The sequence below is a fragment of the Cydia fagiglandana genome, chromosome 17 (assembly GCF_963556715.1).
Source record: "Cydia fagiglandana chromosome 17, ilCydFagi1.1, whole genome shotgun sequence".
Taxonomy (NCBI): domain Eukaryota; kingdom Metazoa; phylum Arthropoda; class Insecta; order Lepidoptera; family Tortricidae; genus Cydia; species Cydia fagiglandana.
The window spans coordinates 11797421-11824725 of NC_085948.1; the positions used below are offsets into that span (position 1 = coordinate 11797421).

The 27305-nt window shown below is 39.4% G+C and overlaps 2 protein-coding genes across 3 annotated transcripts in view; one reads left to right on the plus strand and one right to left on the minus strand.

Annotated features, from left to right (window-relative positions):
* Window positions 1-5130: 5130 nt before the first annotated feature.
* LOC134672489 (transcriptional adapter 3) lies at window positions 5131-6862 on the minus strand. The gene has a single exon (XM_063530428.1). The coding sequence runs from the start codon at window positions 6600-6602 to the stop codon at window positions 5199-5201; it is 1404 nt and encodes a 467-aa protein (XP_063386498.1). The 5' UTR covers window positions 6603-6862; the 3' UTR covers window positions 5131-5198.
* Window positions 6863-7134: 272 nt separating this feature from the next.
* Window positions 7135-27305, plus strand: part of LOC134672490 (zinc finger protein 260-like) — a 35073-nt gene continuing 14902 nt past the window's right edge. Inside the window, exons 1-10 of one of the 2 annotated variants that reach the window (XM_063530429.1) lie at window positions 7135-7631; window positions 7994-8239; window positions 8990-9147; window positions 9571-9730; window positions 11329-11457; window positions 12066-12212; window positions 13336-13422; window positions 14755-14857; window positions 15237-15456; window positions 16918-17023. In XM_063530429.1, the coding sequence (XP_063386499.1) occupies window positions 7355-7631; window positions 7994-8239; window positions 8990-9147; window positions 9571-9730; window positions 11329-11457; window positions 12066-12212; window positions 13336-13422; window positions 14755-14857; window positions 15237-15456; window positions 16918-17023 (1633 nt within the window). In that variant the 5' untranslated portion in view covers window positions 7135-7354. The remainder of the gene's footprint in view (window positions 7632-7993; window positions 8240-8989; window positions 9148-9570; window positions 9731-11328; window positions 11458-12065; window positions 12213-13335; window positions 13423-14754; window positions 14858-15236; window positions 15457-16917; window positions 17024-27305) is intronic. The other variant, XM_063530430.1, reaches the window with a different exon arrangement.

Sequence of the window (27305 nt, forward strand, 5' to 3'; positions counted from 1 at the left end):
TGTCTGTCTGTCTGTCCGTCCGTATGTCACAGCCACTTTGTTCCGAAACTATAAGCACTATACTGTTGAAACTTGGTAAGTAGATGTATTCTGTGAACCGCATCACAAAACAGATAGGTACAGAAATCAACCTACATACAAAGCGCGCTCGAGCAACGCACACATAGACACTGCTCACGGACACGATATCTCGGACCAGTTGGGACCAGTGCGAGCGCGAGTGCCATATCCGCTTGAGACACGCGTCTGTGAACTTTTTTGTGCAATAATGGAGAAACAAAACAAAAAGTTATTATAACTGTACAGTGGACGGTTGTTTAAATTCAACATTATACGGTGAATTGTCGTTTTTTAAGCTACCAGTGGTTTCAGAGAGAATGCGTATGCGAATTTATTACATTGTACATGAGAATGCGAATTTGTTACACTTAAAAATATAATAATCGTGTATTTCGCCAATCTCGGAATCATCGTAAGATATTTTTTGTGGCAAATTTGTAATATAAAAATGACATTAAAATTAAAATACCTATTTGAGTTATTAATGTTATTATTAATTTATATTTCCATTCTTCCCGTTTCATCCTCAACAATAAATCAAACAACTAAATACGAGATACGATACGATAGATACGAGTGCCACTACCACGATAGTTTTTTGTGCATAAGTCATAGTTCGCAACAATCGCAACCCTAGAGCGACCGCCGAGCGTAGGTATGAAAAGTAAAGTACATACATGTGATTGACTTCTGTGCTTATCTATTTTGTGACCGCATTAAGATTTTCATACAAAAATAGAAAAAAAAACAATAAATTTTTAGGGTTCCCCATACATAGAACTGAAACTCAAAAAATGTTTTTTCATCAAACCCATACGTGTGGGGTATCTATGGATAGGTCTTCAAAAATGATATTGAGGTTTCTTATATCATTTTCTTCTAAACTGAATAGTTTGCGCGAGAGACACTTCCAAAGTTGTAAAATGTGTGTCCCCCCCCCTGTAACTTCTAAAATAAGAGTATGATAAAACTAAAAAAAATATATGATGTACATTACCATGCAAACTTCCACCGAAAATTGGTTTGAACAAGATTTGGTAAGTAGTTTTTTTTTAATACGTCATAAACCGTAAACCGCAATTTTATTGTGTTACTTGCTGTTACGGAACCCTTCATGGGCGAGTCCGACTCGCACTTGACCGCTTTTCTCACACATAGCTGCATCAATTAGCATGGAGTGGACCTAATGTCCTGTACAGCCAGTGTTGCCAGATGGTCACAAAAGTCACATTTTTCGTGACTTTTCGCCTTCTCGTGTGACATGTGCGTGACTTTCGATCATGAGGTAATTTTTGTGACTTTTTAAGCTAGTCGAAATTTGGACAAGTTTAGTTCTGCAATTCGTATTATTTAGCGGTTATCCGCAGATGGTCTAGAACGCAAAATGACTAGTGTGTTGTTTTGCCTAAATCGCAATTAGTCTACAACGCAAACGGTCTAGAACGCAAAATGCCCACTTTTTATATCACCACATTTTACATAGGTAGGTTAGGTTCGTTAGGTATCTTCAAATGGCCGAAGGCCAAACAGCACAGGATAGGAGCCCCGCGGAAGCGGGGCTCCGTCGACATCGCTATAAAGTTAAGATAAAACGGAAAAAATAATTCGGGCATTTTGCGTTCTAGACCGTTTGCGATGTAGACTAATTGCGATTTAGGCAAAACAACACACTAGTCATTTTGCTTTCTAGACCATCTGCGGAGAACCCTTATTTAGGAACGCAGTGTGCGCACCCAAGTTGACACTTGCACTGGTGCTTTGACGTTACATCCATCATCATGTTTATTATAATAATCGTGGCAAAATGAGACTATTGTTACCTTGACATGACGTGTTATATAGTTTGATAGTATACCTAGTAGTTATTTTTTTAGTGTAATGATTAATTTCTTTTAGTCTGTACCTATCTATACTAATCATTGCATTACATCAGTTATTTTGAGATTTATGAGTGCTCAAAAACCATTACTGTGTTATTTTTATCCGGGGGTAAATTATTTACGCATATACTTTTTTATTTTCTTTTGATTAAGTTAGACGCCATTGGATTGTATTCGATGGAGGTCGCGGGTTCAAACCCCGGCTCGTACCAATGAATTTTTCGGAACTTATGTACAGTCAGCAGCAGATATACCTGAGCGGGCAAGGTGTCCAAGAAAACATATACACTTCAATCGTCATAAAAATAAGGACATCTAAGTTGTCATTTTAGCGTAGACTTTCAGTTCGTCACATATATCTTAACTTCTGAGTTTTTCTTTAACACATACACCCTTATTTAATCACAATGACAATAATGGTTAGAAAGCCAGTGGTAAATAAGCAATCAAATTCAAGCTGCTGTCATTAATACCTACACGCACGTACGTCAAATCACGTACGTCAGCAGCCTGGGTGCCACCAGTTGCTAAGCAGTTGTTATTTCAATGGTAACTAAGCATCAACATTTTATCTGTTTAACTTTTAAAAAAATACTGTAGCAACTACGAATTGACACCTCCTTTCTTAAAGAAGTATTTTATCGTCAAGTGTCAAACTTAGACAATAAATAAGTATTAAGTACTTAGATTCTACGAGAATGATCGGTTTTTTATTTTAACTATCATAGGCGGCCGTTCTTCCAAACCGTAGAGCATATTATATGTTAATATATTTATTTAGCCCGCTTATTGTACTAAAATATACTATATAATGCTCCGAATCGATCAAAGAACGAAGGAGAAAATAATAGAATTGAAACTTAACACGTTCACTGTCCCAATCTGACATGTAAACCTTATGGCTTTGTAATAGAGGCTAGCCGTGGCCCCACGTGAGGGCAGTAAAGGTGTTAAGCATATCCAACTATGACTCCTCTCTTTATTTTGTTGGTTGGACTCATGATCCGGAAGAACGGTGCCTCCTCTTCTATAGATGTACCTATGCGATAAAACCATCACTGCCATGCATATACCTACGTAATATGCTAACTGTTGACCATAGGAATGACGAATTTTGTTTTTACAACTTAGCAGAGAGGATAGAGTATAAGGAGGTATATGTATACAGTATGTATCAGAATCAGAACGAAAGGTCAAGAAAGAGACCCATTAATGTTTAGGTCATACTGAGCAACTTTTACTATGGGACCAACCCCGAAACCCCGGAAAAAATTTACTCTCCCATAGAAAATTTCAATATCAGACCAGCAAAATGTATGAAACTTCCAATTATTTTTCCGCGTTTTCGGGGTTGGTCCCATAGTAAAAGTGGTTCAGTGTTCATGCAGTTATGACCTAAACATTAATGGGTCTCTTTCTTGGCCTTTCGTTCTGATATATACTGTATATCTTTGAACTTATTGTTAGTATAACCTAGCAGTGAACATCAAATGGCATTCCGCACAGGAGTAATCTAAGGAACGCCCACTGCGGTTTCAAACCTACAACGTCCTGTTAGAAAGCCGTACATACGCTACATGTGGCATATCTTCAAAAAACCGGGCAAGTGCGAGTCGGACTCGCGCACGAAGGGTTCCGTACCATAATGCAAAAAAAAACGGAAAAAAATGCAAAAAAAAAAACGGTCACCCATCCAAGTACTGACCACGCCCGACGTTCGACGTTGCTTAACTTTGGTCAAAAATCACGTTTGTTGTATGGGAGCCCCATTTAAATCTTTATTTTATTCTGTTTTTAGTATTTGTTGTTATAGCGGCAACAGAAATACATCACCTGTAAAAATTTCAACTCTAGCTACTTATCATGGTTCGTGAGATACAGCCTGGTGACAGACGGACGGACGGACGGACGGACGGATAGCAGTCTTAGTAATAGGGTCCCGTTTTACCCTTTGGGTACGGAACCCTAAAAACATATAAACGTATGCGAAATTATTATAAAATAAAACTACAAAGTAATAATAGAAATGAAACCCAAAAAAAAAAGCTGTAATCTCTAGGTGCGTCCGACTGAGATTTGAACCCGCGGTCTCTGCTTTGAAAAGCAAACGCCTTAGTAACAAGACCACAACGTGCCTTGACAATTGGCTCTAAATTCGGCTTCAGTTAGCTTTCGCTATGTGTCACTCATTCATTTTGATGATTCTATTCAATAATAGAAATAGTTTGCAGTAAGTTGACTGACAGGCCCCTGTCAATGGTTGAAGGGCAAAACGTGAGATAGATGTATGTGATGACAAGACTGTACTGCTTTCGATGATTGTCAAAACGCTTTACCTGAAATTAGCATAGCTATTATTCATTCCATATACGACCATACATGTATGCTTTAAACGTCTATTTTTCCATATTGTTCAGATATATTTGACACGTTGACCGCTTAGATACCAGTGGTTTTTCGACAGCTAAGGTATCAATGATTTGTTGTAAGTGTAGAAATTAATGAATAGCGACTGTTTAGATATTTGTGACATGTTGAGCGCTCACAAGTAAATGCTACCATGACAGACAACAACTTTTTGACAGTTTAAACGTTTACCTCTCTTTGAGCACCTGGAGAGTATAGCGACTTCTGCTGCTGACTGTACGAAATATCATTTGATATTTACCAGTCGCTTTTCGGTGAAGGAAAACGTGAGCGAATTCTAGGTCTATGAGGAAAACATCGTAAGGAAACCGGACTAATCCCAATAAGGCCTAGTTTACCCTCTGGGTTGGAAGGTCAGATGGCAGTCGCTTTCGTAAAAACTAGTGCCTACGTCAAATCATGGGATTAGTTGTCATGCGGACTCCAGGCTCTGATGAGCCGTGGCGAAATGCCGGGATAACGCGAAGAAGAAGAAGAAGTTAGACGCCATTAAATTGGCGTTTGCGTCCGCACGTCCTGATTCGATCGGGCAATTTGATCAGATTGGCGAAAAATTTGAATTTCGCGCCTTTTTCTACTGACATGATTTGCTTGACCAGCTATACCTACCCATACAATACTATAATATAAACAAATTGTGACTTAAGCAGCAAAAACGTGACTTTTAGGGAAACGAACCGTAACTTATGACTCCAGAGCCCTGGCAACACTGTGTACAGCAGCCTTGAGGACAAATTGATCTCTAAGGTTAAAAAAAAAAATATTTGCTTGCCATTCTTTATTAATATTAAGCTAAAATAAAAGTTCATACTTAATGCTAGTTTTACTTAATTAGCTGGTATTGGGGCCTGTAAGGGGCAAAGAATTAATTTCCTTATTAAGCCTAATCTGCTCATTTATCGCGCGCCATGCATCTTCTTTCTCTTTCTTTGTGATTGGCCGTTTCTTTTGTTTGGCTGCAACCATCTTCTTATAAATATCAATACATTCCATGTCCACTTGGTCCAATTGTTTCTTTAGGTTCAGACGGATCATCTCTTGCTTGCACAGGCCTATAAGGTTCTTTAAATTACGACAGTTATCTTTTCTCACAGCCGTCAATTCAGTCTGGCATTTTTTTATCTCAGCAAGTATTTCATCATCTGCAGGACTGGTCAAGGGAGGCAAGTCTTCAGGGTCCAAAATGCCTTGCTCTATGAGCTCTTTTCTTAGACATTTCTCTAATGTCAGGGAGTTTTTGTAGTTGCTCTTGGCATTGGTTGTCTGTTTCACTTTGATGTCTGGTACTTCATATGGAAGTACATTTTCCTCCATTAGGGCTGACACTAGCCGCTGAGTCAAAGGTCCACTGATCATATTTTCATTCAACTTCTCAGACTTTTTGCGCAACATAGAGGCATCTGGTGATAGCCCAGACGATTTTTGTTTGTTCGGGTTAGATGCATTTTGGTCTTCAGTCAAATGTTCATCAGCCCATACCTCTGAATAATGTTTGCCGAGAGGGGGGATGGGAGGTAGAGTTGTATTACTGCTTTGAGCCAGCAGTGACTCAAGAAACTTGATGTCATCCAATGTTACAGGTGCACAATATGGTTCTACTGAATTCCAAAACTTGTACGGAATATTGTTTTTAGGTAGCGCTAACTGGGACATTTCCAGTTTTACGGAGTTATCAGAGTTCATCAGATCATTTGAGTAATTGTTATGTGATGCTCCAGATGATGTATTATTCGGATTAGGATAATTCTTGAATTTGGGCATTTTGGGCTGATTCGACAATTTTGTGTAGTCTTTGGTCTTAACAAGCTTATCATCTTGGAATTTCCTCTTGACGGGGTACTGTAGTTGCTTGCCAGCAGCTTTACCCTTTTTTTCTCGTTTTGATTCATTTGTGTCAATACTTTCAATTTCTGATTGAAAATATCTCACCCGGAGTGCTGTGTTACAGAGTAAAGACTCCAACTCTAGTTGCAAAGCATCTAACTCGTCCATTCCAATAGGTTCATCTGCAGATCGTGCTGCAATAGCAGTGTACCGCGGCAAATGGACAACATTATCTTGAATTTTGATGTAAGGGATCGGGCACGCTTCTACCTTGGTTTTGCCTACAGACACAGAACCGGGCATTTTCGCTGGCTTGCTGTACGGTGGAATGCCTGGGCTAGATGGTTTGCCGTCGTGTCCTTTGCTCGCTAATCTACCTTTGCTGTTGTGGTGCATCCTCTTTCCCAGCATCTTGATAAACAATCCAAATTTTCCCGCGCCAAATTGATGTACATAAACAAATATATATAGGTGTTCACATTACTGGGCTTGTGTCATTATTACAACTGTTTAACAGTTAACCTCCAAGCATCAAACTATTTTCCCACAACTACTACTATCAAACACAAGAGCTGTACCGTTAAAATGGGCTGAAAACGATATATTTGCTTAGTTTAACACAAAATAATGAAAAATGCCACGAAGAATACTACAAAATGGCGATATTCTTTTTTTTTTAAGTTTGATTAGTGTTGCAAGCTTTATAAATTTGTTTCATATTTGTAAAAAAAAATGTCCCTGCTTTTTTTAACGAAGACCATTAATTACAAATAGTTACAAAATATTATTTGAAAGTTTTATTCTAAATTAAGATACAATACATAATCGTCGTTCCTTGTTTCCATTCTCAATTCACTTCGACAACAAGTGACATAAACGTTGTAAAAAAACTTTGTATGCTTAGTCTTTGGTATTTTGAGGCGCTCTACTCATAGACACGTGCTGTCAAGATGTGTCATGTCCGCCGCACTTCGTTGCGTTGATTTGGATTTTCGTTCGTCTAATCTTCTATTAGTGTGAAGTTGTTCAGGTTAAAAAGTGTATATAAATAATCTGAATTTAGCACTTGGCCGTCAGCGAGGAATGATTAGATTATGTTTACAAAATAGTGATCTAACTTTTAAGATTAGGATTTAAGAATAAATGCATGTAATTACCTCATAATGGGCGACCTTTTGTTAAAATGTCCCTTATGTTGTAGCGAGGTATTCAATTCTCGAGAATTGTTAGTTCATCACTTGTCTAAAGTTTGGCTTAATTTGCGCTGTCCAGTTTGCAATGATGAATGTTCCTCAATATCACATATGATAGATCATTTAAATCAAGATAATTGTGTACCAAAGCCTAAGCCTGAGACTGTGATCTCAAACGCTATAGTTCCGGCGGCAACCCATAATATTACTGAAGAGACTCCAACTCTAGAACATCACAATGTGGCAGGTCTGTTGGTTCCAATTTGGATCACTTTATTATTTTGAATTACACCTAGTGATCCAAAAGACTCGAGCCCTGTTAGCTCTTTTTTTATGGCTCGCCTCATCTCTTGACACCTAAAAGGCTAAAAGCCTATTTTACTAATGGAATAAAAAAGGCTTTTAGCCTTTTAGGTGTCAAGAGACGAGGCGAGCCCTAAAAAAAGAGCTTACAAGGCTCGAGTCTTTTGGATCACTAATTACACCCTTTACTCCCTTATAGAAGTGTAGGTACTGTGATAACTTAGAATTATAATCTATAATCTTAGAATTCTACAACCTAAAATTATTAGAAAACTTATTAATATTTATTACATACTAATGTTTTAGAAAACCAAGCAGATCAGATGTTAAATCAAACCCAAGATGTGTCAGATGTCAGTAGAATGTATGTAGAACTACTGAGCAAGCAGCTAGCCAAGCCGTGCCTTCAGACCCAGGAACTGAAGCTAGTCAAGGAAGATGGTGAGAGCCGATATGTCATAGTGACGCAGGAGGAATCCGTGTTAAAGTCTGGGAGCACAGTGTTCACTAAGCAAAACAGTGATGGGACTATATCATTGACTACAGTTAAAGGTAATTATGATGTAGTTTTCCTTGATATGGACTTAAAACCATCCTAAAAGGATGCACACACGCACAAATATATGCACATATATATGTTACCCTTACCAACTTATTGTACCATATTATAAGCAAATAAATAATATTTATTTATTTGTATTTATTTTATAATAATTATTAGTATTTGTTAAGGTATAAAAATGTCTATTAGATATAATAGATACTAAATTACACTGGGAATAATTGAGCCATACATGTTAGTTTTACTAATAAGTTATTGCATTGGGATTATTATTTCAATTATTTTTTAACCATAGCAATATTTTAATTATGTGCTGGATGTACAATGTACTGAGTGGAAAAAATTACACTCCTAGACACCAAACATACCAATTACATTTAAAAAAGTATGTTAAAGTAAAATGTTTTTTCAATAAATATCATAGGAACTTGTCATAATATAAAACTATTAAAAGTCAGTTTGTCAAATCCTCAAATATTCTGTTGGTTTGAATCTGCTAAATCAGCGGTCGGCAACCAGCGGCCCGCGGCCCGCATGCGGCCCGCGAACCTCTCACTTGCAGCTTGCGAGCCTCCCTGGCTATTTTTCAACTAATATTGACAAATGACAATGTCTGATAAAGTCATAAATATTAACAAAGTGCGGCCCGCGTCAACTTCGTTAAATGCTATGTGGCCCTTGGGTGCTAAAAGGTTGCCGACCGCTGCGCTAAATCATCACAACTATTTGGTGTATTCCAGATATGAAGTTAGAGACGGAGCCCGTGGATCCACTTATGCCCGAGAATGAACCAGAGGAGACCCAGGAGATCTACAGCTGTAACACATGTGGAGTCTCCTTCTCATCCGTTATAGAGCACATACAGAACTACCACAATGACCAGGAAGTTGTAGTTGAGGTAAATATACAACAGATTCAACCAAGAGTGTTGCTTTTGGCTTTTTAGGGTTCCGTACCCAAAGTGTAAAACGGGAGCTATTACTAAGACTCTGCTGTCTGTCCGTCTGTCTGTTACCAGGCTGTATCTCACGAACCGTGAAAGCTAGACAGTTGAACTTTTCACAGATGATGTATTTCTGTTGCCGCTATAGTAACAAATACTAAAAACAGAATAAAATAAAGATTTAAGTGGGGCTCCCATCTCCCATACAACAAACGTGATTTTTGAGCGAAGTTAAGCAACGTCGGGCGGGGTCAGTACTTAGATGGGTGACCGTTTTTTTGCCGTTTTTTGCATTATGGTACGGAATACGGAACCCTTCGTGCGCGAGTCTGACTCGCACTTGCCCGGTTTTTTTTATTTTATTTTTATTTGTTACAGGAGTCTCTAGATAGCTGCCAGTTACCTGTAGACTATGAACCAATGAACGGTGAAGATGTAGCAACCGGGGAGCTGCAACCGTCGCGGCGCGTCATCACGGACACGGGAGATATCGTGGAGGCGCCTGTGCTGCTCAATGCTACTTTAGAGGACAATAATTGTATGTTTACCTTAAAATGTAATTTTTTTGTTTCTGTAATATCTGTAAAAGAGTGAAAAGAGTGGCCCGCGATAGAGTACAGTGGAAGCAGCTATAGTTCGTTTGTTTTAGCATTAGAAAGAACTTGAAAGAAGGTAAGCGATCTTGACATGTCTTTTAATCGAAAAACGCTTTTAAAAAATTAGTAACTATTACTTATGAAAGCAGAAGAATATAAATGATCGTATTAGATTCATAATTGTTGCATATTTGCCGTAACTTATTTTTAAAATGTGTTTTCAATTAAAAGACACATCAAGTTGTTTTTACCTTATTTCTAATGCTTAAAAAAACGAACTATAGAGGAGGCCTTTGCCAAGAGTCACACTGGATTGAGAGACAAACTCTGATGCAAAAATAAAATAACAAACTATAAATTCAGGATGAAAAGGCTAATATAATAATAATAAAATATCTGTAAAAGAAATGTAGGTTAATTTAAAGGTAGAAGCTATAAACTAAAACAACACAGAGGTCTATAAAGCCATTTCATTGTACTCAAAGCACATTGTATTTATTTTAAAAATATCAGAAATACATTTGTCTTGTTTTGATTAGTGGGTGGCTAGAGAATAAAGCAGGCAAGCAAGTGTCTAAAACGAAGAATTGCTGAAGTCTGTTACCACATGGTCCCGGTGAGACAGGTTAAGGGTTCCGTCACACAGGCGCGTTTTCCGGGCGGGGCGTGAGCGTTTTATATGTAAAAGCGGCGCGCCCCGCTCACGCGCCACCCACAAAACGCGCCTGTGTAACAGAGCCTTGAAGTAAACATCAACGTCTAGCTGCTCCACTTTTTGGAATTGGCACTTGGTTTTTATTGTTTTACCATCTTCCAAAAATAATCAATTTAATTTTTATCAAGCAGAAACGTCTGCGAACGATGCTAATAAGCTTAGAATAAGAGCCAGGAGTTCCAGAGGCCGTGGGTTCAAGTCTCAGTCTCACCCAAGACAGTAATTTCTCCACTTTTAAAGGTCATAGTCGGTTTTCCATAGTAAGTTGGCCCTTAAGTCAATTTGATTCGGGTTTTTTTTGTGAGTACCTCTTATGGTGAAGGATATTTTTGCTGAGTATCAACATCCTACTAGTGACAGTTTTTGACTTATGTTTTTTTTTCTTTAATGTATTGTTTTTCGGGATGTATTCAAGCGATTTGCTTAATTTTTTTTAATAGTGTACTTTATTTAGGTATGCATCGATACTTAAAAAACGAATACCAGTTGTCATATAAAAAAAAAGGAAAACAAAAATAAAACAATTTTTTTATGTCGTGGTGAAGCTATGAAGTAGCGACACCTCTAATTTTTTTTTACAGTTGTAGGCCAGACATTGGCCTACTACTTGCCTAAATATCAAAATTATCCAAACGGTACTTCCTGTCAAAAATTAGCAATGTGTGTGGTCAAGTTCTGATCTCGATCGGTGTTTTTCAATACTATGGAAAACCGACTATGGTCTTTATTCTAAGCTTTATAATCAACTGCCGAGAGCAAGATGAATAGCCCTGTTTGAACTCTAACATATCAAGATAAATTATTATTGCAATTTTATCATTACAGTGACAATCGAACCTCTGAACACGGATCTGCTAGTTGAAAGGAAATCAAAGCCGCCGCGGCCCGTAGCCGTAGTGGAGAAAAAACTAGTGCAAGTTGACAGTGTTGTTACTAATTTGAAGAACAAGGAAGGTAAGCCGTGTAATTTGATGTTGGCACAGAATAAATAATAGTACTAGGTACAGAAGACTCACTCTCTAACAAAACGCGTCTGTTACGATCAGGACAGATATGGCCGTTAGGTGGCGACAGCGCCACACGCGGCTTATGGCTAGCCACCAAAATTGGTGTGGAACGGATGTACTTGTAGCTACCTGTTGCAAAGCGACGAAATCGCGGAGTGAGCCACGCCTGATGTAGAGTAAATTGCCCATTGATGCTCATACATACAAATTCATGTGAAGGGATGTCCTTTAAAAATAAAAACAACAATAGATAATTTGAGTAAAGTTTTACAGAACCTGCCAGTGATACTGAGATAGAATTAATAGATTGGCTTATTGAGACTCGGTTCACTTAGATATTTGAGCATAGAGACGGTATAAGGTGCTCTAGTTATAGTTAGTTATAGTTGTGTTGAGTCTACTTTTTAATACGACATGTAGCATACTAAAAATACACATAAATATACACATACAAATATGTAACATAGGGTATATGCGGCAAAACCTGGCTATATAGAAAACGTGAAAACGATTTTTCCTGATATGAAACTTATATTGATGCTATTTAAATTTCAGATGTTAAAAAAGGTCCATACCACAAGGTGGTAGTGAAAGAGATGCAAATGCTTGAGGGTGGCAATAAAGTCAAGGTGTACAACTGTATGACCTGTAATATATATGTCACCTCGTTGGACGAGTTCAAGTCACAACCCTGTAAACCTCGTAAGTAAACTAATGATTCTAATTAATTAAAGACCCAGGCTCAAATAGTAATAAGTAGTAGTCACAGATAACACATCGGTGGCAAACAAGCATACGGCCCGCTTGATGGTGAGCAGTCACCGTAGCTTGTGGACGCCTGCAACTCCAGAGGTGTTACATGCACATCTACAACTTTATGTGACTACTAAAGGAGACGATGTCAATACAGCACTGAAGATAATCTATTTTAATGCTCAAATACTAGAAGGGCTGACACCAAAGCCAAGGAGAGAACCAAGTCGCTGGCACAATATTACAGGGTTCTATGTTTCACTTTTATCGAAATGATATTTGAACTTGAAAATGTAACATAGAACCCTGTAATATTGGGCCAGCGAAGTGCTACGAGTGGGGTTAGCAACTGTCAAAGGTTTGCATTAATGGCGCCAGCAGCAGGTTTTGCCCTATTTCTAGTTTTGTTCTATGGCCAAGGCCATAAAATTAAAACAATAAACAAGAATTTGACACAATTCTAGGGATTGACCGGAAAGCCAAAGCTGGCGCCATCTTTAAAATACTTCGGCTGGCCAACTCCATTGAATTTACTATATTAAACAGTAGCAAATATCACGTTCGCCAACGCGCATTGAAAAGAGGCAAACTCTATATAATGTCATGTCATGCGCAATATACGTAATCGTAATACGTCTGGTGGTGTTCTGTTACGTTACGAGTGGTTACGCGTTGATAAAAAGCAACCAAGCAGTCATTTCACTACGATGGGAAATAGCCAAAAGCTTACTTTGCTCCAACCATTGACTTATATCTAAGGGACGGGCCTTATGGTCACTAAAAATAGTACTAGTTCAGCGGTGTCACTCACGAATTCGAGCCAATCGTGCAACTAGTTGCGACCAATCGCGCGCGTGATGCGAACTCATCAACCAATCGCGTTGTAGCGGTGTCACACCGCTGTACTGGCCCCACTCATGCTCCATTCTTATTGCCCGTAAGGCCAGTCCTTAGATATTCGTCAATGGCTCCGACAAGATAAAAGATCTTACCATTTTACTGCAAGTGCTTAGCGATAATCATCATACGTCTTGGTTTACCTTTAGTATGATTAATGTTGTTTATATTTCAGAAAAATTCCAATGTCCACACTGCTCTGTTGCTTATGAAAACTCTAAGTCATTAAGTGCTCATATGAAAATCCACAAAGCTCATGCTGGTATGATTTACTCCTATTTTATTATTTACATTTACACATCCTCCTATTTGTACAGATATTTTAGTTTTTAGGGTTCCGTACCTCAAAAGGAAAAAAACGGAACCCTTATAGGATTTGTCTGTCCGTCTGTCACAGCCTATTTTCTCCGAAACTAATAGATCAATTAAGTTGAAATTTGGTACACATATGTAAGATTGTGACCCAAAGACGGACATGTAACGTAAACAAATGAATTTTAAACATAGGGGCCACTTTCGGGGGGAAAATAAGAAAATTAAAAATAAAGTTTTTTTAACTATATCGTGTTACATATCAAATGAAAGAGCTCATTATAAGAATCTCAAATATATATTTTTTATAATTTTAAAATAAACAGTTTAGAAGTAATTCAAGAAAATAGGCAAAAAATGACCATTCCCCCCCCCCTTTATCTCCGAAACTACTGGGTCTAAAATTTTGAAAAAAAATAGATAAAATAGGTCTTTACCCATAGATGACAGGAAAACCTGTTAGAAATATGCAGTCAAGCGTGAGTCGGACTAATTACTTAGTTTTTGATCCGACCCCTACGGGTTTTTTAAAGGCAATTCACTCGCGTTTCACATATAAAAAATACATTGTTAAAAATTAAGTAATGTACGGAACCCTTGAAACGCGAGTCCGACTCGCACTTGGCCGGTTTTTTTTATGTTCTACTCCGAACCTTTGTACACGAGTTCTGCGTAATGTTGGTATACTGGTATTCACTTTTCTTAATACATCCACTTCCACCTTCCTATAGAATTATACTCTCATACTAACTTTTCCCCCTTTATTTCATGCCATGCCATTTTAAGCCATGATTCCCGAGATAGAAAGTATCCACCGCAGTAGGCCAAGCACTTGATTGGCGCGACCGTATCTCGCAGCGAGATACCTATACCTACCCGTCTTTTTCTAACAACGTTAATAAAAGAGGGACGGGTAGTCTTATCTCGCCGCAAGATACTATCGCGCCAATAATGTGCTAGCCCGGCAAGGCTGTACAATCTGTTAAACCAGCGGTTCTCAAACTTTTAAGGTGCCGGAACCCTTTTGGAAAGCGAAATATTTGACGGAGCCCCAAATTAAAAAAAAAACCGTTCGTCACTGTAGACCAGAAGTGCTGGTTTTTTCCTTATTATTACAAGTATTTTCGCGGAGCCCCAACAGGGGCTTTGCGGAACCCTAGGGTTCCGCGGAACACACTTTTTTTTTGACTAAATTAATTTTGTTACTAACAAATATTCAATTACTAAAATTAGGACGGTTTTTAGTTGACAGTACCTATAGGATGGTTTTGTTTGCTTTCAGAAGACACGGACACAACAGGGCCGTTCAAATGTGATATTTGTTCTACCGTATTCCCCAGTAACAAATCGTTAAAGTTGCACAAACGGATGCATGATCCAGTCAAGTACGTATTCAAACCTTTTATAACCTTAATCTTTTGCTTCCCTTCGTCAGAGGTCGGCAAACCGTTCGCATGTAACTCTTTGCTCTATGGCTCTTCAAGCCTCCCAAAATATTAACAACTAAGTTTTCTTAGACATTTGCGGTTTTTTGAGATTCCAAAAACATTGGTTTCTGTTGCGGTTGACTCTTCTTCTCAAAAGGTTAAATAAGTCAACAACAAGTACCATCATGCTCTGCGATTGTTGCGCCATTTAAGATCCTAGCTAAATTGGTTGTTCAATACTTATGCTATAGAATTTCCAATTTAGTAAGAACCCTAAACAGTATAACACACCCGTGTGGTGACTGCAATATTCTTATTATATATATTTTTTCCACAGAGCACGGCCAATAGAGCTACCAGTGGAATCCGAAGGCACAGAAACCAGCAACGACAAATACATCTGCTCGATATGCGACAAACTGATCCCCATCGACTACCGCGCCGTGCACCACAACTCGCACAACACCGACAACAAGTACAACTGCGACATATGCAACCGCAAGTTCCACTCCAGCGAGTACCTCGAGATGCACATGAGCGTGCACAACTTAGATAAGGTACACAAAGTACAAAATTTGCAAGGTAGTATACCTGCTAGAGCCACTAGAGGTAATTATGATCTGTGAAAATGTATGAAACAGACAATTTCTTTTTTTGCAATAATCGGGATCGTCGCATACTAAAAGTTTCTAATTATGTCACAAAATATGGCTAATGAGCGTAACTGTACCTACGAGTATACAGAATGACGCCGTTTTCCATGATAACCGATCATCCAAAGTTACATTTTTATACGGATCGAGGCAAATCAAAACTCTTCATGGAAGCATATTATTTCCGTTGAACGGTCTGAATGCTTGTTTGCTTTTCATTTCGCTATAAAAATAAAGAAGATACATACATTGTAAGACGATAATGGATATAAACTGTATAAAACGTTATACAGTGAAACCTGGTTAAGTGGGACCTGGATAAGTGAGAAACCTCTATAGCTGGGACTCATGGTGCGGTCCCGACACTTTAGCACTGAATTACCTCTGTAACTGAGATAAAACGAACCTCTATAACTGGGATTTGTTGTTGTGATTTTATAGTCACATTTACCTCTATAACTGAGACGGAGAGTGTATGTTACCTCTTTTACTGAGACTATATTTATAAGATTACATTTTCCTAATTGTTTTTTAGAATTTTATAGGGAATTGACTTCTGTATCTGAGATAACGTCAATCTATGACCTCTCTAACTTGGACTTCATTGAACAATTTCCGTATTCTTACTAACTCTTAGTCTATCCACAAATTCCGCATTTGCCTAATTGTGTCTAAACAACTTCAAACTTTGATTTAGTTAATTTATGTAAGTAGTTAAAACTACCGAAACGAAAGCTGAAATTTTGATAAGTAAAACGAAAAAAAATTTTCATTTATTGAATTTCTAATACGCAATGAAGTCCGTATCAAATTTAATTTAATGTTGAAATATCTATCCTTTGGAGAATCATTCAAAATAAATTCAAAGAAATATTTAAACAGACTTAAAAAATATTTAGGGACAAGGATTATTTTTACCTTATTTTTTTTAAAGATACCTAATTACCAATTACCTCAATAACCACCTCTATAACTGATATATACTCTATTCTCACCTCTATTAATGGAACCCCCTGTAAATGAGACAGAAATTTATTTGTACCTGGCTAACTGGGAGCCTGGGTAAGTGGGAAACCTCTTTAAGTGAGACAAATTTGCGCGTCCCTTGAGATCTCACTTATCCAGGTTTCACTGTACTACGTTTTATTTTATTGTCTATGTTTTGTCTGTTTAGGAGAGTGATAAAGTTGTTTTCAAGAACTCAGAACCAAGCGAAACCGTTTGCTACGCATTTAAAATGTATAATGACCCGTGAACTCATCAATAATCAACATTATAATCCGCGGAATTATCCTCTCACTCATAGAACAATCAATATAAGTCCTTATTTCAATGCAACAGGGCTTAAAATCGCAATTGTTTCAGGTCCAAGTGAACAAGCAAGATAAATCCCTACCGTACAACTGCATGTATTGCACGCGGCAGTTCGCGCGGCCGCACGAAAAGGTCAAGCATGAGAGGATACACACAGGTATGTATTGATTTGTGTGCAATGCAAAAAAGATCATAATTTGCGTACAAAATATCCCGTTTTTATCGAATTAAGAGTATTATCTCTCTGTCATATTTAGACATTAGTAGTGTGTTTGTGCCGCTTTTGGACCAGAACTTTTCCGCCAGAGGGCGCCAGTATGTATGCGTAAGGTAGTGACAATTTAGTTCACCCTACTCCCCGCTAGATGGCGCCACTGTCTATGCGCAACGTTAGTTCCAAAGGTCTCCGCTAGATGGCGCCACTGGTTAGTTCACTCTACTCCCCGCTAGATGGCGCCACTGTCTATGCGCAACGTTAGTTCCAAAGGTCGCCGCTAGATGGCGCCACTGGTTAGTTCACCCTACTCCCCGCTAGAGGCGCCACTGTCTATGCGCAACGTTAGTTCCGAAAATATCCGCCAGCCCCGCCGGAGGGCGACAGTATGTATGCGCCGCTGGTTAGTTCACTCTACTCCCCGCTAGAGGCGCCACTGTGTATGCGTAACGTTAGTTCCAAAAATCTCCCACCAGCCCTGCCTGGGGGCGACAGTATGTATGCGCAAGGTTAGTTCTAAAAATCCCCACCAGCCCTGCCTGGGGGCGACAGTATGTATGCGCAACGTTAGTTCCAAAAATATCCGCCAGCCCTGCCTGGGGGCGACAGTATGTATGCGCAAGGTTAGTTCTAAAAATCCCCACCAGCCCTGCCTGGGGGCGACAGTATGTATGCGTAACGTTAGTTCCAAAAATATCCGCCAGCCCCGCTGGAGGGCGACAGTATGTATGCGCAAGGTTAGTTCTAAAAATCCCCCGCCAGAGGGCGACAGTATGTATGCGCAACGTTAGTTCCAAAAATCCTCACCAGCCCTGCCTGGGGGCGACAGTATGTATGCACAACGTTAGTTCCAAAAATCCCCGCCAGCCCTGCCTGAGGGCGACAGTATGTATGCGTAACGTTAGTTCCAAAATTATCCGCCAGCCCTGCCTGGGGGCGACAGTATGTATGCGCAACGTTAGTTCCAAAATTATCCGCCAGCCCTGCCTGGGGGCGACAGTATGTATGCGCAACGTTAGTTCTAAAAATCCCCACCAGCCCCGCCTGGGGGCGACAGTATGTATGCGCAACGTTAGTTCCTAAAATCCCCACCAGCCCTGCCTGGGGGCGACAGTATGTATGCGCAACGTTAGTTCCTAAAATTTCCGCCAGCCCCGCTGGAGGGCGACAGTATGTATGCGCAAGGTTAGTTCTAAAAAGCCCCCCGCTAGAGGGCGACAGTATGTATGCGCAACGTTAGTTCCAAAATTCTCCTGCCTGAGGGCGACAGTATGTATGCGCAACGTTAGTTCTAAAATTCTCCTGCCAGAGGGCGACAGTATGTATGCGCAACGTTAGTTTCAAAACCATCCGCTATGAAATGAATAGATGTCTCCACTTTGTATGTGAGTTGTTGAATCGCTTAAATGAATAGATATCCCTAGTGACGCCTTCGTCGGTGGACACCGCTAGTTAGTTCCAAAAATCCCCGCCAGGCCCGCCAGAGGGCGACAGTATGTATGCGCAACGTTAGTTCCAAAAATCCCCGCTAGCCCCGCCTGAGGGCGACAGTATGTATGCGCAACGTTAGTTCTAAACTTTCCCCGCCAGAGGGCGACTGTATGTATGCGCAACGTTAGTTCTAAAACCATCCGCTATGATATGTATAGATGAGCAGCCGTCTGAGTATTTCTAAAAAAGTCCGCAGAGTCAGAGGGGGTTCATGGTAAGTTAATTAATCTTGGTCAAGCAAATCTAGTCAGTAGAAAAAGGCGGCAAATTTGAAAAATCGTGGGCTACCAACACTACGTTTGAATAGTTCGAAAATCGTGTGTCATTTATATCTTATCTGTGGAACTGTTTTGTTTACATTTCATCGCTGTTCGATGTACATTCCTGCCTTTTGTTCGTTTCCTAGGGTTACCATACTTTAGTTTGCTTTACATTGCTTCTGACATATCCGGCTTGACAGACTATCGATTCGCTTAACAATATAGATGTCGCTAGTGGCGCCTCGTCAGTGGACACCGCTAGTTAGTTCCAAAAACATCCGCTATGAAATTGCAAAAAGGCCCATCATGTTTGTTTTAAAATATGAGACATATATCGGCGTTTTTTGTTAATACCACGTCAGTGGCAAACAAGCAGACGACCCCGCCTGGCAGTAAGCAGTCACCGTAGCCTATGAACGCCTGCGAATTCTATAGTTTACACGGATGCACTTTTATTTGCGGTTGGTTTTGTCGCTTGTGCTTATCAAATGTATGGAGTTTGTAGTTTACCAACCGTAAAGGGGTTTTTCTTTTATTATACCACATTGGTGGCAAATAAGCATACAGTCCGTCTGATGGTAAGTTGTTACCGTAGCCTTTGGACGCCTGCAACTCCAGGGTGGATACAAGCGCGCTGCCGACTGCCCAAAGATTCAATAACTTTGTTTTAAAATATGAGGCTTATATCGGCGTTTTTTTTTAATACCACGTCGGTGGCAAATAAGCAGACGACCCCACCTGACAGTAAGCAGTCACCGTAGCCCATGGACGCCTGTGAATTCAATAGTTTACACGGATGCACTTTTATTTGCGGTTGGTTTTGTCGCTTGTGCTTATCAAATGTATGGAGTTTGTAGTTAACCAACCGTAAAGGGGTTTTTCTTTTATTATACCACATTGGTGGCAAATAAGCATACAGTCCGTCTGATGGTAAGTTGTTACCGTAGCCTTTGGACGCCTGCAACTCCAGGGTGGATACAAGCGCGCTGCCGACTGCCCAAAGATTCAATAACTTTGTTTTAAAATATGAGGCTTATATCGGCGTTTTTTTTAATACCACGTCAGTGGCAAACAAGCAGACGACCTCGCCTGACAGTAAGCAGTCACCGTAGCCCATGGACGCCTGCGAATTCTATTGTTACCACGGATGCATTTTTATTTGCGGTTGGTTTTGTCGCTTGTGCTTATCAAATGTATGGAGTTTGTAGTTTACCGACCGCAAAAAGATCCAGTTTTTTTTTTTTATATACTACGTCGGTGGCAAACAAGCATCCGGCTCACCTGATGGTAAGCAGCCACCGTAGCCTTTGGACGCTTGCAAGTTCAGACTTTTGAAACCTATACATCATCATCATCATCATCATCATTATTATCATTAGACCCTCAGGAAAACCTCGACAGGGGACACCTCCGGCCCCCCTGCTCATGTAGTATTTAGGGTTTCTAGCACACTTATTTACGGTTGATTTTGTCTCTTTTGGTTATCAAATGTAGTTTGTAGTTTGCAGGCTGCAAAAAGGCCCAGACTTTTTTTTTTTAATAATACGTCGGTGGCAAACAAGCATCCGGCTCACATGATGGTAAGCAGTCAACGTAGCCTATGGATGCCTGCAACTTTAGAGTTGTTACATGCGCGTTGCCGACTGCAAAAAGGTTCAATAAGTTTTTTTCTTTTTTTATATACCACGTCGGTGGCAAACAAGCACACGGCCCGTCTGGTAGTGAGCAGTCACCGTAGCCTATGGACGCCTGCAATTTCGAGATGTTACATGCGCGTTGCCGATCGTTGAGATGTAGACCGTGACGTTCGAAAACAAAAAGTCGTATGTGACTGTAAACTTCCATTCACCGTAGAATTATAAGCAAATATCAGCCGTCATGAATTAAGTATTGTAACCTTAGTCAGATAATGAAGCTTATTTGAAAGATTATTAACTCTAAGTACTAGAAATAAAGTAGATTTTACTAATGCTGTAATTCTGTAACGCGACATGGTCATGAAACTCGTGCGATGTTGGGGGTATACTCTTCAATCTTTTCAATCGGAATGGTCAGAGGTCAGAGGTCAGAGGTCAGAAAGTCCGTGAGGGACAGAACATACGCAAAGTGACGAAATTGAAAACACGTTTTAATATACCTGACAACATATCAAGCATGACCTACGTAACTTGATCGGGTTATTTGTTACGTAACATAAATCATACTAAATTCACTGTGGGGAATAAAAAATGTGAGAATGTGACAAGGACAAACAATAATAACGCTTTCTCTGCTACTCCTACTGAAAGATTACATAAGACTATCTCGTTTGGTCATTTCCCCCTCCCAGTCCCTCCCCCCACCAGTTCCAATTATAATATCATAAATGAGATCACAATACCTGCAATCTGTAACTGACGCATACGCTTTCTAAAATTAATTAAAAAATCAGAAAATAACAATGGAGTACGTCATTGAACTCGTTGCGAGGCTGTGGTTTAGTAACAAGGGGTTAGGGTACAATTATAAATGTGGAGATAGCGACGAAACAAATATTGCATTCATCTCATCAATCGAGGCGCTGGCACCTGACGTGGACATTTACAAGTGGGAGGCGGCCCGGATCCATCTCAAGAAGCTGATCAAAGAACTTCTGGAGGAGAGGAGCATCCTTCAGTTACACTCGGGATACCATGCGGAGGGGCTTTTGCTGGAGGTGCTAAGAAAACACAACATTAGATCATTCCTCTCCGTGCCTCTTAAACAGAAAACTTTAATCTGGAAAGACGCGGGGGTGTGGTTCGTAGAGGTGACCAACCCGAAAATCATCAAGAGAACTTATGTGTTTTTTGACTTCGAATAAGTGTACGTCTGTGTATGTCTGAAATAAAAAAATGTTTAAAAGTGAATGACTATTTATTTATTTACCAATCATTTAGATATTTTATAATGTTCCCAATGCGAGTACAAAAAAGAAATGCAAAAGCTGGTTTTTCAAAATTCGTTGTTAAGGGGCTCCTTGGCGCTAATGACATTCGATCTGAATCCTTTAGTTTTCTAATGTTTTTAAAGTGAGAACTTCTTTAGCGGCGTTGGGCACTTTCTGAGACAGCGATCACGTGATCGTAACGTTTAGATGGCCACTCAAATAGATGGCAATTAAATCAATAAAGAAAAACTCAATGACATTACATGAAAAAGGTTCTAATCTTGTACGGGTTGAAATACGAGGATCTCACAGTTACATTCAAACTTTATATCACTCAAATATAATTCAATAAAGCTACATCTTGATGAAATCGCTAATAAAAGTGAACTCTAGTAATGGTGAATAAAACTCAAAATATCATGATCAAATATATTTAGATGCGAGATCTGCAAGGTAACTTTACAATTTCTATTCGAATTTTAAAGAATTAACTGTACAAATTTGAATTTTAAACAAGCTCACTGACCAGCAATTTCGGACTAAAGTTTTTCAATAGAAAGGAGGATACATAGTGCTGCAGACATTTTGGCCTAGTCATTGAGTTTTCACTTCTGTCGGCACTCCCGGAGTGCAATCCGTTGTTTTTTTGTAGCTATAATAGCAACGACTTTTAGCAATATAGTATGCCATATTTACTTCAAAGTTCATTGTCTTCGAGATATTCGACATCAAGTTGAACAATTTTAGGCCAACAACCTGGTTTTCAGGCCATAGCTTTTGTGTTAATTATTTTAAAATTTACATTTCTGACCAGTTTTTAGAGACGTCAAAGACAAACCCAAATATGCAGATTTCGTACATGTAAGATCCTTCACAGCAATCCAGCTACGAAAAAAGTGTTATTTTTAGACAATGTTTAAAAAAATCATAAAAAAATAAGTATTCATTAGTTTCAAAATCCGGTAGACAAGAATGGAGATTAAAGATTGAAGAATCGGTAGCCATTTGTCTTATAATTCTATCTGAAGTGTAAATGTAGAAGTAACGGCTCAAACCTTGTCAAATATCGATGAAAACCGCGGGGAGCCCCTTAAGGTGAGGTTGTGTAGAGCAATGTTTCAGAGTTACTAAGCGTGTGTCATCATCGTCGTTAAAAATATATCAAGTTCGATTTCAAACAAAAACAAGACCTAACCTAATCAAAGCAAGTGCTATACCATCTACATATTATGCATAGTAGGTTCTGCCATCTTGTGGGTCCCATTGGAAGCATAAGCGTCACATTTACGTCTCACGCCAAAAATCAGATGGCTCCTATGCTGTATAGTTCATGCATGCTCCCTATTGTCAGTTCAGTATGGTGGCGCTTAAGCAATGTCAATGTGAAAACAAATCCGTTTAAAATTACAAGGAGGGATTTCATATCATCGCTAAGTAGGCGAAAGTGTGTCTGTCTGTTACCTCTTCACGCTTAAGCCGCTGAACCGATTTAGTTGAAATTTGGTATAGAGATAGTTCGAGTCCTGGAGAAAATCAGGGAAATCATTCCTGAAGAGAGTGCAAAGGCGGGTGGAATTGAAAGAGTTAATGAATTGCCTAATGATTGAAGTAAGCAATGAGCATATTGAATGATTGCTATTAGCATTATCCAGGCGCTATACCTACTTTAGCTGCTGTCACTAATTCCACGCAGACGAAGTCGCGGACAAAAGCTAGTATTTCAATGTTTTCGCTAGGATTTTTTTTATTGTTTAGTACAAAAATCAACTTTACTTAAATGTAATAAGGTTGACATCTATGTTGCGGAGTAGCAGAACTTCTGTGATTGTAGATCAACTATGCAACGCTGATGGGCTACTCGTATCTTCAAAAATAAAAATCGTAGATGCAATTTCGACATAATTTCCTTTACTGTAAAGTTCAAATTATTGTAATGGGCTAGGGCTCATAGGATAATCTCTTTCGAAATAAGAAAATATGGTCAATCATCCTTTAGATAGCGTTGCGTTTGTAGTAGTGTGCATGTTGACGACATAGGTTTCCAGACCGCAGAGAAGCATTATATGTTTGTTAATGCCTGGAAGATTGAGGCCTGTCTGCCCATGCTGATGCTCTGAGCTTATTGAATTGCCTTTCTTGGAACTCTTCAACGTACTTTCGGTCATTGGTTCATTTGTCTTAGAGTTTGGTAAAATGACATTCGGTGTATATGTTCAGTGGGCATGCTAAGGGTTATATTTGCAAAAACCCAGGTGTTGAGTTTGGTTAATGCTTGAGAGCTCCATGTGCATTTGGCCTGTTTAGTGTCCATATTATGCAGACGCACTGCTTGCCACCATTTGAATATTGTCTTTAGAGCTCTTTGCATTAGGTTGGATATCGTGTGGAAGAAGAAGTTTTGGGTAGAAACGATGTTAGACTAATAATGGACTGACGGATATAGGCTGTCAGTAGTCCTTTTTCCCTGCTTTTGCTATGAAGTTTACCTTGACCCGAGTCCAATTATCTGGTACGATTCACCACGCGAAACTTGCTCTGAATATTATGGCCAGATGCAGATTGCTGTAAAAGCGCCGCTGATTTAAATCAAAAAGTTTGGTCTAAAGATGTTTCTTGCTATATTCCAGTCGATATTGCGTGCCACTGTGGATTCGAGGATTCCTATGGGCGCAAAGCTGTGTTTATTACTGGTTGAGTATGAACCGGGGAAGTGGGTGTCTCTGAGCAAGTTCCTCTTCCGTGTTCATAAATGTGCCATCTAGTGTTTAAGGAGACCGAGATAGTTGGTTGGTGTCTTGGAGAGTATTATGTAAGTTCATGCTCCTTTATGAGTTTGGGCAATATCAGGAGGCACCCCGTACGATTGCCCTGTCTAGACGGAACCACAGTATAAAAAGTAACAGTGAACCGACGCCTTTGATATATGCGTTAATGCAGACACCGCATAAGAACACAGTAGGGTTGTGACAGACTTTAACACAACTGCCCATAAGACAAAGAACATTTCAAATAAGACCCGCTAGCCCTGTAAGTGGTACCGAGCTACTAACAATGGCAATGTATGCAACTCGGGTGCGCGCGGCAACAGAACAAGTCACAACAGAACAGGTCACAACAGAACAGATCAGGTTAGAACAGAACAGATCACAACAGAACAGCTCTCAACAGAACAGGTTAGAACAGAAAAAGATAGAACAGAACAGAACAAGATAGAACAGAACAGAACACAACAGAACAGGTTTTGGAATTGATCTGTTTTAATTGTTAACAGAATGGGTATGGTACTACGCGTATCATAGAGCATTGACTGAATATAATAAACAAATATGGGAGGCAAAAATAAGATAATGGAGAAGGTTCCGTCTAGACAGGGCAATCGTACGGGGTGCCTCCTGATATTGCCCAAACTCATAAAGGAGCATGAACTTACATAATACTCTCCAAGACACCAACCAACTATCTCGGTCTCCTTAAACACTAGATGGCACATTTATGAACACGGAAGAGGAACTTGCTCAGAGACACCCACTTCCCCGGTTCATACTCAACCAGTAATAAACACAGCTTTGCGCCCATAGGAATCCTCGAATCCACAGTGGCACGCAATATCGACTGGAATATAGCAAGAAACATCTTTAGACCAAACTTTTTGATTTAAATCAGCGGCGCTTTTACAGCAATCTGCATCTGGCCATAATATTCAGAGCAAGTTTCGCGTGGTGAATCGTACCAGATAATTGGACTCGGGTCAAGGTAAACTTCATAGCAAAAGCAGGGAAAAAGGACTACTGACAGCCTATATCCGTCAGTCCATTATTAGTCTAACATCGTTTCTACCCAAAACTTCTTCTTCCACACGATATCCAACCTAATGCAAAGAGCTCTAAAGACAATATTCAAATGGTGGCAAGCAGTGCGTCTGCATAATATGGACACTAAACAGGCCAAATGCACATGGAGCTCTCAAGCATTAACCAAACTCAACACCTGGGTTTTTGCAAATATAACCCTTAGCATGCCCACTGAACATATACACCGAATGTCATTTTACCAAACTCTAAGACAAATGAACCAATGACCGAAAGTACGTTGAAGAGTTCCAAGAAAGGCAATTCAATAAGCTCAGAGCATCAGCATGGGCAGACAGGCCTCAATCTTCCAGGCATTAACAAACATATAATGCTTCTCTGCGGTCTGGAAACCTATGTCGTCAACATGCACACTACTACAAACGCAACGCTATCTAAAGGATGATTGACCATATTTTCTTATTTCGAAAGAGATTATCCTATGAGCCCTAGCCCATTACAATAATTTGAACTTTACAGTAAAGGAAATTATGTCGAAATTGCATCTACGATTTTTATTTTTGAAGATACGAGTAGCCCATCAGCGTTGCATAGTTGATCTACAATCACAGAAGTTCTGCTACTCCGCAACATAGATGTCAACCTTATTACATTTAAGTAAAGTTGATTTTTGTACTAAACAATAAAAAAAATCCTAGCGAAAACATTGAAATACTAGCTTTTGTCCGCGACTTCGTCTGCGTGGAATTAGTGACAGCAGCTAAAGTAGGTATAGCGCCTGGATAATGCTAATAGCAATCATTCAATATGCTCATTGCTTACTTCAATCATTAGGCAATTCATTAACTCTTTCAATTCCACCCGCCTTTGCACTCTCTTCAGGAATGATTTCCCTGATTTTCTCCAGGACTCGAACTATCTCTATACCAAATTTCAACTAAATCGGTTCAGCGGCTTAAGCGTGAAGAGGTAACAGACAGACACACTTTCGCCTACTTAGCGATGATATGAAATCCCTCCTTGTAATTTTAAACGGATTTGTTTTCACATTGACATTGCTTAAGCGCCACCATACTGAACTGACAATAGGGAGCATGCATGAACTATACAGCATAGGAGCCATCTGATTTTTGGCGTGAGACGTAAATGTGACGCTTATGCTTCCAATGGGACCCACAAGATGGCAGAACCTACTATGCATAATATGTAGATGGTATAGCACTTGCTTTGATTAGGTTAGGTCTTGTTTTTGTTTGAAATCGAACTTGATATATTTTTAACGACGATGATGACACACGCTTAGTAACTCTGAAACATTGCTCTACACAACCTCACCTTAAGGGGCTCCCCGCGGTTTTCATCGATATTTGACAAGGTTTGAGCCGTTACTTCTACATTTACACTTCAGATAGAATTATAAGACAAATGGCTACCGATTCTTCAATCTTTAATCTCCATTCTTGTCTACCGGATTTTGAAACTAATGAATACTTATTTTTTTATGATTTTTTTAAACATTGTCTAAAAATAACACTTTTTTCGTAGCTGGATTGCTGTGAAGGATCTTACATGTACGAAATCTGCATATTTGGGTTTGTCTTTGACGTCTCTAAAAACTGGTCAGAAATGTAAATTTTAAAATAATTAACACAAAAGCTATGGCCTGAAAACCAGGTTGTTGGCCTAAAATTGTTCAACTTGATGTCGAATATCTCGAAGACAATGAACTTTGAAGTAAATATGGCATACTATATTGC

What these genes read in the sequence shown, in the direction of transcription:
- LOC134672489 (XM_063530428.1), bottom strand. Translation starts at nt 6,602, where the DNA reads ATGCTGGGAAAGAGGATGCACCACAACAGCAAAGGTAGATTAGCGAGC.